This window comes from Sitophilus oryzae, unplaced genomic scaffold (assembly GCF_002938485.1).
Source record: "Sitophilus oryzae breed Bouriz unplaced genomic scaffold, Soryzae_2.0 scaffold_1062_pilon_pilon, whole genome shotgun sequence".
NCBI lineage: Eukaryota > Metazoa > Arthropoda > Insecta > Coleoptera > Curculionidae > Sitophilus > Sitophilus oryzae.
Genome location: NW_022145685.1, coordinates 1,539,277 through 1,554,573, shown reverse-complemented (window position 1 = coordinate 1,554,573; position 15,297 = coordinate 1,539,277). Strand labels below are relative to the sequence as shown.

General features: G+C 33.0%; 1 protein-coding gene across 1 annotated transcript; it reads left to right on the top strand.

Moving 5' to 3' along the window:
* The first annotated feature begins 9,047 nt into the window (after positions 1-9,047).
* LOC115878345 (skin secretory protein xP2-like) lies at positions 9,048-14,851 on the top strand. The gene is made up of 4 exons (XM_030894814.1): positions 9,048-9,141; positions 10,706-10,984; positions 13,206-13,497; positions 14,206-14,851. The coding sequence occupies exons 1-4, from the start codon at positions 9,130-9,132 to the stop codon at positions 14,373-14,375; spliced, it is 753 nt and encodes a 250-aa protein (XP_030750674.1). The 5' UTR covers positions 9,048-9,129; the 3' UTR covers positions 14,376-14,851.
* The last annotated feature ends 446 nt before the right edge of the window (positions 14,852-15,297 follow it).

The following is a 15,297-nucleotide window of genomic DNA, read 5'->3' as shown; positions in this document are numbered from 1 at the left end:
TGAGAATATAAACTTTTCCCAGATATGCTAATGATCCACCCTTGTTCCATTTGAAAAAATTGAGACATGATTGATACATAATACAATTTGGGCATCTTTTAACTGGCAAGACAGGAAAGAACAAAACACGAAAAGCATTAGACGATCAAATCTATCCTTGATTAAACATTTTTGGGTTTTAAACACAGCCATGGCACTCTATAGATTGAAATTTACTATACGATTTTTTTTAAAGCGGAAATATCAAAAATTGACATACGATAGTCATTTTCTATAGAATAAAGTAGAAATATACCGAGGGTGCCATTTAAAAATCAAAAGTTGTGATCATTTCCGGTGAAACAAGAAGTGATCAAAAACAACAGAATTCGTCAATCAATCCTAATTTACAATGTCATATACCAAAATCTCGTTTTTTTATCTGAAAAATAAAAAAGTTATAGGGGTGAGCAGTAAGCACATAGACTTAAAATAAAATATTTAAGTCTATGGGTGAGCACTTTCGAGACGCACCCGGTATACAAATCTAATTAATTAAATTAAGTATTTGCTTTTTTCCATGTACCTCTAAACAAAACCAATTGCTATATAAATAAAAAATAACATAAAATTAGCTCAGAAAAGTACAGCAAATCCGCAAAATTTGAAATCAAATACAAATGTCAAACAGAATTATCAAAAAAAAGGTTAATGATATCGATTCCTTCTCTAATGCTTGAATATATGGATAGCATTATACTCCTGTTATATTTTTTTTCAAAGGTGGTTTGGTATGGTATAATAAATAAGTGCCAATTTATTCGAACTGCCTGTACGTTTTTCTAATGAAGCCACTTTTTTGAAAAGAAACAGAAGGCATTTCAATCGCCAATATCGTGAGCTCATAATAATAAGCTCTGTTTGCTACAATTTTTCCTAATTTTTTCTGTGTACACCCTTCTTGGGCGTGCCTGAAATGGTTTAAGAGATAACCAAGAGCAACCACCGTGACCAGGTAGTGCAGTGGTTCGATCTGTGTGACTTTAATAACCTTAGCATTGAACTAAACGGTTTATGGGTGTTTGATCGCCACTCAGAGTAATAAGACAATATCGGATATTATATACCGTAAGATAAAAAAACGGCGTCAAAGACGTCTCAAAAATCACAATCGATAATAATATCGACTAGGTCGTTTACTAAAAGTGGACATAAAACTTTTAACGTTTAAAATTAACACTACTTAGAGTGCCTGCAACGACGTCCCGTAATCCTGCTTTTAAAACATAACAGCTGGCTTTTACATATAAAAACCAATTGTTATGTTTTACCAGCATGAGGGAAAGATTTAAAAAAAATAGAATATTTCCATACATACAAATCTATTTCCAAAAAATATATTTTCTCGAATTTTAAATGGCACTACTATTTAAAAATTATTTTTACTCAATATAAAAATAAATTAGAACCTTCTTAAGGATTACTGTCAGTCAGATCAAATAAAATCTAAAGAAGAGCATGGGCCAAAGAAATGACGTTTAGGGTTTGTCTTTGACGCCTTTTTTTATCGTATAGCATTTTAACGTTTAACCGAATTCGGAATAATACATCATTATTGTTGCACAATTTCTCATACTAATAAGGGTCGGCATTTCTATCTAGGGAATCTAGCATCAGATTAAGTAGTTATGTAATAAATACCTCGTATTTTTGCTCACTCCGACTTACTAGATTGCCATAACGACTCACTCCTATACATGTAAACGCCAATCCAAAAGTTCGCTTGCCAGCAGGGTAGAACAGTTGCCTGGTACATAAAGCTTGGTACCCAAAACTAGTACAACGTAGAAGACAAAGCATGAGCAAAGTGCAGAGCCTGGCACCACAGGTGCCATGAAAACCTGCCCAACAGGAGCAATGGAGCTCATTCAGGATCTAACACCATTGCACATTATCATCATCGGTAGATATGCCAATGCGACAATGATTCGAATGGTCATTGACGGAAACAGTACTGGGAAAGATGTCAGCGTAGAAGCTTGGAACACTCTCAGAAAGGAAATTCCGCCCCTTCACTCCGAGTGGATGACATACCATGAATGTATAACTTAGAATAAGTGGGAGGGGGGTTAATCTCTGCGACCTTAGAGATCTATTGTGTCCCCTTTTCTTGAGTTATAACTCATCATACAGTCCCAGGACTTCCTACGGAGACCCGTGTCCCTCACAGTCGAGGAGCTACGACCCAGGCCGGGTAGACGAAACGGTAGCTTGTGTCGCCTGTTGGGTTTAGAGGTAGGAGGTAGGCTCCCGACCCTTGGAGGAGGTGGTAGCTTGTATGCCACTTGCGGAGGATGGTCTCACGCAAGTGTCAGCCACCTCTCCTGTAGTTCTCTTTGGGTTTGGCTCCTTGGAACTTTCACTGTTACTGTTTCCAGTGTCGCTAGGGGGTTTCCCCAGAGCTTCACCGGTGATGTTTTTATTACTATTATTACCAGATCTCATAGTGTTCCTATGAGTTGCTAGGGACAATCGGTCCACTTCTACAGAGCCCCGCATGTAGGTAAAATGCAATGGGGTGCCCCCCGGTGCCCCAAGGTTGAGGCTGTCCGTAGCCCCGCCCGGTATCGTTATATGTCTTGGTGCAATTCCCTGGCCACGTCTTGCATCTCCTAGGGGAAGTGCATATCCTAGGGGAAGATGCCACCTCCCACTTATTCTACTCTAATGTATAACTTGCTAAATGTCAATTAAACTTACAATAATTTTTAGTAGACCCAATTACAGCTATAACAGTCTTTCTGTTATTGTAATACTATGGTAATATTAGCTTCTTACAGGCTATAGTTATCATTAATATAGCCATTGTAGCAAAAATGCTATGCTATGATACCTTCTAACTGATAGCAAGCAGTATATTTTTTATTACTCTGATATTTGCTCTAATTTGCTACTCATAATTCTTATTTAAATACTGTAACGTGACAATTAAATTAAATCAGTACTACCTACATTGCCATTACTGCCTCGTCATTATTTCATTTGTATAACTGCAAATGGCATTATTGATAATAAAAATGAATTGATTGTTAAAATTAATTATGAAAATTGAATATTTATTTAGTCAAAATTAATGTATTTGACAATAATTTAAAATAGATATTTAGTAGATATTTTATGGTCTGGATACGCAATGAAGAAGGCTATATGAAGGAGGTAAGAGAGAAAGAGGGATATATTCTCTATTATAGATTCAGGTCTAATGAGAGACCAGAGGAAGTCTTTGCTGCAGACTCTGCGATAAAGATCCTGAAACAGGGGAGTACATAATATGTCATCGCGAGGCTCTGGATCGCAAGCGACACTTTTTATTTGGCAAAGCTAGGCTAGAACCGGAGGAACTATGCCCCCATCCTATCAAGGACCTGCATAATCTAGTGCAGGGCACAGGGATAGGAGAATGGGTGTAGATATAGAAAGGGGACAACACAATAGGCCTCACAGGTCGCAATGCAAATTCCGGCAGAGGACGGCCCCTTGTTATGGAAAAAAAGGAGAGGTCAAATTAAAGAGGTGGAGGAAATGGAGACGCAGATCCGCCAGCTTCCAAATCATGGGTACCTCAGCCGGAGAAAAGCTCCTCGTCTGTGAAGGGCACGGAGGGCCAAACCCCAACCGTGGGACGGTGTATACCCTCGGAGGAAGTACATCTGTTATTAGAGGAGGATGGGAGATTGGGAGATCCTGTCGCGACTATTATAGGAAAATCCTCAAGTATGATGGGTTAGAAACTGTATGATGAGTTATAACTCAAGGAAGGGGGACACAATCCAGCCAAAGAAAATTTTATAACCTCAATATTGTAATCATGTAACATTGAAACATTGTGATGTTGGTCAATATATTGTGTTGATGTTACAGTGATATGTATGCAATAGCTTATGTCCCGGTTTTCGAATAGCATGATGTTGTTACGGCAGTTATAATACTTCCAACATTTAGTAATATTGAATTAATATGACTTTGCATTAATTTGAAATTATATTTTTTCGCTAGGAACATTTCAAATTAATTCAGTCATATTTATTCAACTTTACTAAATATTGGTAATATTATAACTGCGATAACAATGTCATGTAATTTTAATAAGCACATAGCAACAATATATTTGAAAATATTAATAAAACGTTCAAAAATTGTCAACCGAATCTTTTTTTTCAAATTTGGTTACTGTTACCATTCCGAAACCTCACTTCAGAATCAGAAAATCAGGCAGAAATTATGTTTCGACATCACAAAATTTAGTAAAAATAACAAATTTAATAGTTTCAGAATACAGTTAATATCTCTAACATGCAATGATAGCAAACTTTGAAGTCATTTTTGACACCTACCCTTAAAATGAAATTAGTGTTCAAAAGAATAACTAACATGACTATTTTTCAACACTGTGAACATTTTAAAAAATAATACAATAAAAATCATAAAATATTCTATTTATACTCGTATTAATATACCATTAATAGATCTTTAAATGACTTGTACTTACGGGGAGATTCAAATTTGTTTGTTTTAATAGAGAACTACTTTTGCCTGGCTAGATGCCATAGACCCCATTTTTTTAAAATTTGTTTAATGGCATAAGCCAGTCAATATTTATATTAATATAACAGGCATTAGCCTAACTAGCAATTTATCCTGGGGGGCCTGGGGTTGAGCCCAAGGGGGGCCTAGGTCATTTGTTTTTTTTAAAAATGAAAAATAATTTAAAAAAACACATTTTTTTTAATAAAACGTTTACATGAATTTCTCTATCAATAAATGTCATAGACTTGGTTATCAAACCGTGTTTGGTTTGGTTTGGTTTGGTTTTTAACCTAACCTCACCTAACTAATCAAAATAATATTAACTAAACAAAACTAGAAAACGTAATTTTTACTGCATCACAAGCAAATATAAATTCAGGATTTCTCTGGGGGGTGCCCAGCAGTACCTGGGGGGGGGGGTGGCACTCACGGGCACCCCTGTAGTTTACGCCAATGATAACAGGTGTAATAAGTGCAAAAGCTCTCCTAGAAACTTCCTGCAATTATTCTTCTCTCGTCTGAAATTTTCATACATATTTGAATTTGTTAATAACTTCACACAATTTAAATAATATCAAAGTTAAATAATTAAATAACAACCGTAATTTGACAAAACGATATGACACATAAATTAATGGATGCACATGATTGTTATAAGGCCTGCTTCGATATAAAGAAAAAACACAATATTTTCTTTATGAAAAAAAGGACTAATCAGCGGTATTTTTGAGATTTAGAGACAACTATGATTTCCATTTAAAAAATATATTTTTTTTAAATTAGTTTTTTCTTATTTCTGGTATAAATCATAAGTATAGAAGAAAAATGATTATGCCACTAAGTTGTGCTTAATAAGAGTATTTAAAATATACTTAGATCCATTTTATCACATACTAAACCAATGAATACAGAACAACAAACAAAAAATATAATATACCAAATACCATGTGAATGCGATAAATTTTACATTGGTGAAACATCTAGACCCTTAAATGTTAGAATTAAATAACATATATATTATTTAAGAAAGGGAGATTTTCACAAATCTAAGATTTGTCAACATTCATGGCACACAGAGCACAGAATAAATTTTAATTATGCCAACATTATAATAAAAGAAGCGATAGCCTCTAAAAGAAAAATAAAAGAGGATTTTTTAATTCAATCTAATAAAAATATATATATTGCTCATGCATCTGTAGATGTTAGTAATGTATGGCAATCGCTTCTTTGATTTTAAAGAACATAACATACGTAAAATTTAAAAATAATCACACAGAAAGTTTGGGGCTTTTTGGTTTTACCTTATTAAGTAATTGTTATCAGGTAGTAATTGTTAATTTTGAATTTTAACTTGATATATAATAGGTCTGTTCGTTTTCCTGTTATTATCGATTCTGAATCGTCCTAGTACTCTCCAGCGCATGCGCAAATCAAATAATGTCTTCATATTTCCTTCTGCGCATACGCATCACAATTCTAGGACGGTTCAGAATCGGTAATAAGAGGAAAACGAAAAAAGCTAATGTCATTTTAACAGAACGTCAACGGTTTCTCGTAGACGTATCTGTTTTGAAAAAGTAAAGTGTTCTCGAATAATTCAATTTAAATATTTTAAATAGTTTTTTTCTTTATTCTCTGTAATTTTGTTTGCTTCCGACGACGGAAAGAGATGAACTTTCCGAAACGTTAAGCATTTTTTCTTTGTTAGACAAATTTGTATAACTGTAAATATAACTTCTGACAAACAGTGCCCGTTTAGGTTTAACGCAGAAGTGTTTACAAAAAATAACTATTTTATTTTGTAGATTTTCTTGCAGTGCAGTGGCGAAATACCCATAAAGGATTTTTTTGAAAAGAGCATTTTATTATTCCGCAACATAAAAAAATTATGTGCAATTTCCAAAAGGGTCGAAAATTCAGACCCTTTGTGTATCGATTGGAAGCTTGGAAGTGAATAATATCGATAAGCGGTCTATGCCACTAAACGTGCCTTAGAAAACAAGCCCATGACATCTATGTCGGTTTTAAACTATCTAGTCAAAAAATAGTTAAAACAATTTCGACCACCCTGTACATCTGGTCATTTCTAATAAAACCAATATATATAAATAATCAATTATGCAGGAAATGTCGATAATAACGAAAATAAATCGAGAAAAATATGCTATATCATTTTACTACCTGTACAATTAAGTCTTTGTCTCGCGACCACGCCCTCAAAGTGCAGTGAAAAACTAGACACATTTTTATTTTCCTCGTAAAAATAGATTACGTGTTTATATAGCCGATTGGTTTCGCGTGATTTCAATTGAAATTCTAACTGAATGAAATTAATGAGAAATTCTTGTACGCATATTTTACACAGCGGTCTCTCTATATTTTATTTAGTAGAAAATGTAATTTTAGCAATTTAACGATACACATTATTCACACAGTTATTTTTTTTTTAGAAATAATACATGCTCAATTTTTAATTATTTTATTCGTATTAAAATAAAGCAATTTTTGAAACTTATTAAGTAATATACCCAGATTGAAAAATATGCAATATACAGGGTGATTCACAGCCATGGCAGATACAAAAACGAGATTTGGTATTATTAGATTATATTGGTATTAGTATATGACATAAATTAAAATTGATTGACGTATGCAATTGTTTTTAATCACTTCCTGTTCCACCGGAAATGACTACAAATTTAGATTTTTAAATGGCACCCTCGGTATTTTTTTACTTCATCCGATAGAAAATGGCATTCTGAATGGAATGACATATCATATGTCAAATTTTGAGATTCCCGCTTAATAAAAAATCGTATTTTAAAATTCTAGAGTGCCGTGGCTATGTTAAAAACTCTAATTCTTAATCAAGGAGCCATGGAAAAATAGATTTGATCGTCTAATGTTTTTCGTGCCTTGTCCTGACCAGTTAGAAAATGCACAAATCGTATTTTTAATCATATCTCAATATTTTCAAATGGAACGAGGGTGGCTCATCAGCCTATTTTGAAAAGGCATTTTTTACGTTTTTTAATAATTTGATACCACGCACGAGTCAAAAGTATTTCGAGTCAAATTTTCGTTACGAACCGCAAGTTATAACTTCAGATAAATCATATGCAAAATATCAAAAGTTGACATATGAGATGTCATTCTATTGTTATTTTCTATTGAATAAAGTAAAAAAATACCGAGGGTGCCATCTTAACAATCAAAAGTTGTAGTCATTTCCGGTGAAACAGGAAGTGACCAAAAACAATTGAATACGTCAATCAATCCTAATTTATGTCATATACACTTTTGAGACGCACGGCACTCGGTATATACCAAATATGTCTCTCAAAAAGTTGTTATATATATTACGCCCAATAGTCGAATTTGGGCAATGCCCGAGAAAAATACACAAATCGAGTTTTGAGCAAGGAATATTTCCCAAACCCGAAAAATTAATTTTATTCGATTAGTTTTTTGCTTCTAGTGTGATTTGATTGCATTAGTTTCACTCTTTTTGGTTGGATTGGTTTAGTAATTTGGCGAGTTGGTTAGCGTGGTTATTTGGAGGGTGTTAATTCATTGGTTAGTTGGTTTTTCGGGTTTGGGAAATATTCCTTGCTCGAAACTAGATTTGTGTATTTTTCTCGGGCATTGCCCGAATTCGACTAATACGTAACATATACATATATAGAGTATATTGTAGTTTAGTTATCATAGTTTTGATGATATTCAACTCTAAAGTAACCAGAGTTTTAAGAGCCAGAGCAAATTGAAAAACTATGGGTCAGGATCCATAATCTGAAAGAGTGCAAGAAAAGTTGCTGCAAATTCTCTTCAGTGCAAGTAAAATTGCAAGTATACATGTCTATAATATTTGTTCACGAAGATACTAAATTTGTGATTAATACTAATATTATTACATATTATTTATATAACTTGTGATACAATAATTATGAGATTTTCCCGCTATCCATTAAAATAAAATAACAATTTTTATTCACTTGCCGGTTTGTGTTTCACAATGTTGAGAAAAGATAACTGAATGAAAATATACCTACTGTCTGAAATGGTCAAATTTTCAGAAAATTTAACGTCCTCTAAGCTATTTTCTATCAGGAAAATCTGTTTAACAGACGTATCCTGTTCCGTACTAAAAATAGCTCACTTTTTTCCACCTGATTTCGAACGACCTCAACGACACCACTAAAGGCATCCATACCCACCCGACCGTGAAGCAATCATTTACGTAACGACAAAACTGAAACGACCGGCCGGATCCTGCACCATATACCCACGTATGCGTTCGCCTTAACACACCCTTGCCACGTGACGCAAGGACTTGCGATCCATATAGCGGACCATATCGGTGACATGACGTATGCATATGTGCGATGCAGTTTTTGTCATGGGCATTTTTTTGAAAATATTGCACCTCGGCTTCGCGTACCAGGAACACGAAGGTCATGCTTTTTGCTACCAGCTTTATAAGATGGGGTGCGTTTAGGAAATTCGTACTATTTCCCATATCGTTCTTGATTAATCAGTTTATAGAGCAGTTTCAGTACTATGAAAGGCTTGGTAAGAACATATTTTTAATTAAAAAAAAAACAATATAATAATAATTATGTTTCAATATGTTTTATTCCAAAGCATACAGTTTCTACTTGTCTAGATATAGACATAAACTATATGAAAATTATGCAATGCCATGACTTGGTAAGGGCACATTTTCAATAAATTTTTAATGAAAAAAAGAAAGTAATTATTTCTTTCAAGTCTGTTTTTTTTCAAAACATGCATTTATTATGTAAGTGTTGTTTTCAACTTTGTAAGGTCTGTAGTGACATTATGTACAGTACGAAAATGATGCAATAACAAATAAGAATTTCAATATAAGGGGTTGTCTATTTTAAGTTATTGATTTAAAAATCATGTCCAATTAAACGGAATTTATTTTGTATAAACATTATTCTTGTTTAATGTCCATATGTCATTTATTAATATGTTTGTACCTATTTTGCAGATGTGGATTATTATATATTTTTTTTTTATTTCTTGTAATTTTATTTATATGTTTTTATTTTCTGCCTAATATAAAAATTCTTCTATGTTATACTTAAATATTCTATAATATAAAAAAACCTTCCTTAAGGTAAAATAAAAACAAGTATAAAAATATTAAATAAATAGGTATATTTAAAAAACAGGAATTTTGTTACAGTTAATATATTTAATAAATAAATTAATATAAAATAGGTAATTATACGTATACTACAGTATGTCCAAAGTAGACGAAAAACTTTTTAATTATTGACATTTTGAGAAAAATGCATTGTTCATAAAAACTTTTGCTTGTTCTAAAATGCTTAATCCCGTTTATGTTTTTTCAAATTTCTATACCGTTTTAAAGAAAATTAAAAAAAAACATGAAAATATAGTAGAATTCTTTTCTACAATTTTTTAGTCCTCTAGGATATGGATTTTTTTAAATTTTTTTTGGACAAGAAAAAATTCCTAATTTTAATTTTTTTTCTCGCAAAAAAACCCTCATAGGTGTGTTTCTAAGACCGAAATCTACCAGTTAAGATACTTGCCCTTATTTCTGGGACACCCTGTATATTCCAAAATATAAGCTAATAATAAGTTAACAAAAAAAACAGATCTTTTCTATAAACATGTAGGTATTTCTAGAATGTAAATATTTTTTGTGGGAGTTTTTTTTTAGTGGGAGTAGCAAAAGACACATCGTTGCCAAAGTAAAAAACTATTTATCACTGAATGAAATCGAAATTATATTACCAAGAAACGCCTTTTGATTTTTAGGACATATTTTTATGTTTTTTTAATATTCTCTAAAACACTATGGGAAATTTGGAACAGTATAAACGGGATTAACCATTAAGCAAATTTTTTATGAAGAATGCATTTTTCTCAAAATGTCAATAATAGAAAAGTTTTTCCTCTTGTAAACACAATCCGGGGACATACAGTATTATAATAGTTTCATACAGTTTCTTTAAATTATTAACTAATGCGTTTATAAAAGATATCAAATTAATATATGTAGTTACAAAAATATTAAAATTTTATTACAGTTAATTGTTTTTTGTATTTTTTAATTTTTACGGTTTTGTTTTTCCAGATAATACTATCTACATGCCTGGCGATGGCCTTTGCCAAACCGGGCTACGGCTACGAAGGTTTCGGCAGCTTTGGTTACGCCGCCCCAGCTAAGACCATCATCACCTCCTACATTGCTCCTGCACCCGCTCCCGCTCCTCGCCCTCTTGCTTATGCCGCTCCTGCACCCATTGCTTATGCCGCCCCTGCACCCATTGCCTATGCTGCCCCTGCTCCCATTCTTGCTCCTGCTAAATTAGAAGGACCTGTTTCTACTGGAGCCATCCTGGCCGGACCTAAGGTAAAATTACTGTTTTTAACATTAATTAAAATATATTTTAGAATAGCTGACTAGTGTGTCATAAATATAAACGTTCCCTTTTTTAATATGTAAAGTGTTAAGTGTTCCCTTTTTTAAGATATAAGGTAGGGTAAACTCAATAATTTGCTAGTTTTGTTTTACGTTCAACAAGCCAAATTAGTTATATTTTCTACAACACAAAAACTAAAGGAGTCTTGGTCTTGGTCTTGCATTTGCTCATCACAAATTTGACTCAGTAGAAGAAAAATAAAAACACTAAATCACCACAATACACCAAAACACTTTTACTTTTACACTGGACTTGCGTTTCGCTAACCATGTTAGCATCATCAGCAGATGATTATAAACTTTATTAAATTTCAGTTTATAATCATCTGCTGATGATGCTAACATGGTTAGCGAAACGCGCGTCCAGTGTAAAAGTAAAAGTGTTTTGGTGTATTGTAGTGATTTAGTGTTTTTATTTTGCTGTGTAACACCAAAGGTTCCAACCCTCAACTGTAATCAGTAGAAGAAGACCAGTCTATCTCATCATTAAGTAAAATTTACAGAAAATTGACGCATCTTTGATTAATTAATAAGAAGAAATAAATACGATAATGTAAAATTATAAACATCTTTAGTAAACTTTAAAGGAATTTCATAATTGACTAGTTTAATCCTCACTTACATATATATTCTATATTTACTTACTAGTGAAATGTTTGCCCACTTTTCTTTTCATTTCACAACAGTAGCACAGATATATCTGTAAAACGGAGAAATACAATTAAATCAAGGATGCATTCAGTCCCTTTAAACTTTAAACATCCTATTTAAAGGGACCGAATGCATCCTTGTTTCCTCCATCCACGAATGCACAGCGCATGCGTGGACTCCTTGGGTTTCACGATTTTGAGAATCAATGATTTTAATCATTATTTTGATTACCTGATAGGTTGACTTTAAATCATCAGAAAATCTTTAATTTAAAATGTTATTTACTATTTAATACAAATAATATAATATGTATAACTAACAAAAGTAATTTTCTAAATTAGAGACCAAAACAGTTAACACAGTTCTAGCTACATTTTATGAGAAACCCACCTTTGCAACATAATAATTTTACAGGGTGGTCCGAACTGAATTCCGGAAACTTCGGCGACATGTTCTCCACATAAAAATATGTTAGTAAAAAAGTTCGTATAATCTTATGTCCTAAAATTATTCGTTTCAGAGATAGAGGGTGTAGAAGTTTCATTTTTATTTCGATTTTTTTTTAATAATTTCTGAACTAAATTCGGTATTTGGTATGAGAATTAAAATCTGGGGATTTTTACATGCTATGACAAAAATCATGAATTTTTCTAGAAAAAAAATAGGATAGTTTCTGTTAAATCTTTGGCACACAAACATTACAAATTTTATTATTTCAGACTAATAACTATCCAGTCAACATGTTATCAATTTTTATCAATTATGACATGGATTGACTATTTCCATTCCAGATATCTTGAGAACGGTTGCTCGCAACGATTTTTACCAAGATACATTTTTTACGTAAAATAAGGCGTAAATGTACATTTTTTTACTGAGTAGTGTAATACAGGGACGGACGAAAAGTTATTACTCTTCAAAACAGTAAAAACATATAGTTGGGCGCTCCCTACCAGTAAGACTCATCTTAACATCGAAATCAAATTTGTTAAAAAATGTTAAAAAAACCCTCAAATACCAATTTTCATTCAAATATCGAAAATTAGTTCAAAAATTATTTTGAAAAAATTGAAATAAAAATGAAATTTCTACACCCTGTATCTTCGAAACTAAACATTTTAGAACATACATTTATGCGAACTTTTTTACTTATTTTTATGTGCAGAATACGCTGCCGAAGTTTCCGGAATACAATTCGGACCACCCTGTATATTTTATAGTACATTCTCTGAAATCATATAAGTACTCATAATATGTTGCTTTTAGTTTGAAAAAATTGGTAGTAATGCAGTATGACGAAAATTTTCTTAAGATGCTTGATATTTTACTACATTATTTGGTATTTAAACTAATGGCAACTTTTATTTTTAACAATTTTCAAGTGTTATGTTTGCGAACGCTCATCAATGAACGCTAATAAGTGAACGCTAATCAATTTATATTTACGTGTAAAACCTACAAAGTACATACTGCCTCGTTTCCATTACATCTATTTTTTTAGAGCACTGGAGCTATCTTGGCTGGTCCTCAAGAAACCGGAGCCATCATCACCGGTCCCCAAAAAACAGGCGCCATCTTTACCGAGCCCGCTAAAACTGGTGCTATCCTGACAGCCGCACCAGCTCCAATACTCCCCGTTGCTCCCATTGTCCTTCCAGCCCCAGCGCCAGCACCTATTGCATTGCCAGCTCCTGCACCAGTGGCGTACCTAGCACCAGCCCCGGCACCAGTAGCGTACCTAGCTCCAGCCCCAGCACCGGCATTACCTCTTGCACCATTGCCTTTGGCTGCTGGTAAGTAACAATTGTTTACATAAAATAAGTGATGAAGTATCGATTTATTTCGATTATATATCGATAAACTTTGATTTCGGATTGGAGTGGATTGTATTTATCTTAAATAAAAGATAATTTTGAAACATTTAATTCAAAAAAAGACACAATTTTTCAATCTGTCTCAGTCTTAAAAAATGTCTTTTGTTTTTTCTTCTTCAATAGGCGAAATCTGCTCTTTCAGAGGGTACTTTGGCAAATGTTCTACTATGAATTTTTTGCCTGTCAATGCAGTGGTACATTTTTCTATTATTCTAGACATTTGTTGGTCACACATTGTGTTCTGGTCATTCTTATGACTCTTTTTACAGCGCCGTAGAAGGGTTATAAACCTATGAGCCTTGTTTGGCAATTTCATGTGCCTTTTCATCACATGCTTTTAAAAAAGTCTAATAACTGAATATAAAACCTTCTACATGGTTTCTTACAAATGACTATGATGATTAAGAAACTGCACGTATATTATGCTGCCACAAAATGTGCTTTATCTGCCAATCCCATTAGCTTTAAATTCATATTGAGCTTGCGACACTCTGTTAGAAGACCCACTAAAGTTTTGATAGTTTTTTTTTCTTTCCTTGTCTGTCGGTCTACCATAAATTTTGCCTTATGTATTCTAGATAAGAAGCTTACTGATATTTCATAAAATAACTAATTCTTTCTTTTTAGCTGCCATTACCAAAGGAGGTGGCACTATTGGACTCTCCGGAGCCGGTGCCACTGTAAAAGGACCACCAACTGCTCCAGTTCTAATTGAAGGACCTGCTGGCAAAATCAAGGCTGAGGGACTTTGGGGACCCACCCTCCAAGGGCTTCCCTACACCAAGAAATATTATTAAGTAGTTTAAATTGACCATAGCCCAATTTTCTGACCTCAAAATAACTCATTCTTCTTAATCGATGCCTTGAAAATACAAAACACCCTTTATAAGGGCATTATTAGTATAAGAAAGCAATTGAAATGTGAGATAAACTAACATCTTTCCTTTCTTTCTATACTACCATCTTCTTAAATGCAAATGTTTTTATGTGGTTCTAGTCTATTGTTCTGTACTGTTGCATGCACAATATCTCTTTGTTCTAACTACCTCTAGTAGAATATAGTATTGCATTTAATATTCCTTTTGGCTTGTGGATCTTAGTCACATTTGAATTGCTTTAGAAGTTTAGATTTTTTTTTGAAGTATGAATTCAAGGTACGCTTAAAAATGAGTTTAAAACTCGACTGCCCTTTATTATGTTGACCATTGTTGTTCTTAGGTTATTTATTTATATATGTTATAGAGCAAAATATAAAAAAAACATAAAAAAATATATATTTTTGCAAATAAATCTGTTTATTTTTCTTAATTTCCTTACAATTGCACACAACTTAGAATAAATTTAAAAATATACTTATAACACATCACTAAGGTGCTTGATATTTCCTAAGGAGAAATTATATAAATAAAATGAGGATGCATTCGGATACAAAGCGTATACGTATGTTGAATCGCTACCAATTGCTACAAAAAAAGCTGTGCCAGAAATTATGCCTGGCAAAAAACGAAGTCTGACAACGCCATAGCCCTATTAAAGGTCCGAGATTACGGCGGCGTTTATCAGCAAGATGAAATAAGTGACACATCTGTAAGTTAATCCGTGCTTAAACTGTGTACTAGGGCAATTTCAGAAAAATAATAATTTGTACAGAAAGTTTGAGTCAAGGAAGGTTTATATTTTTAAATGGAAGAATCATATTTTATTGCATTTTTTAGTTTA

Coding starts and splice junctions, on each gene's coding strand:
- LOC115878345 (XM_030894814.1), top strand. Junction 10,985..13,205: donor CCATCCTGGCCGGACCTAAG/GTAAAATTACTG, acceptor CTATTTTTTTAG/AGCACTGGAGCTATCTTGGC. Junction 13,498..14,205: donor ACCATTGCCTTTGGCTGCTG/GTAAGTAACAAT, acceptor CTTTCTTTTTAG/CTGCCATTACCAAAGGAGGT.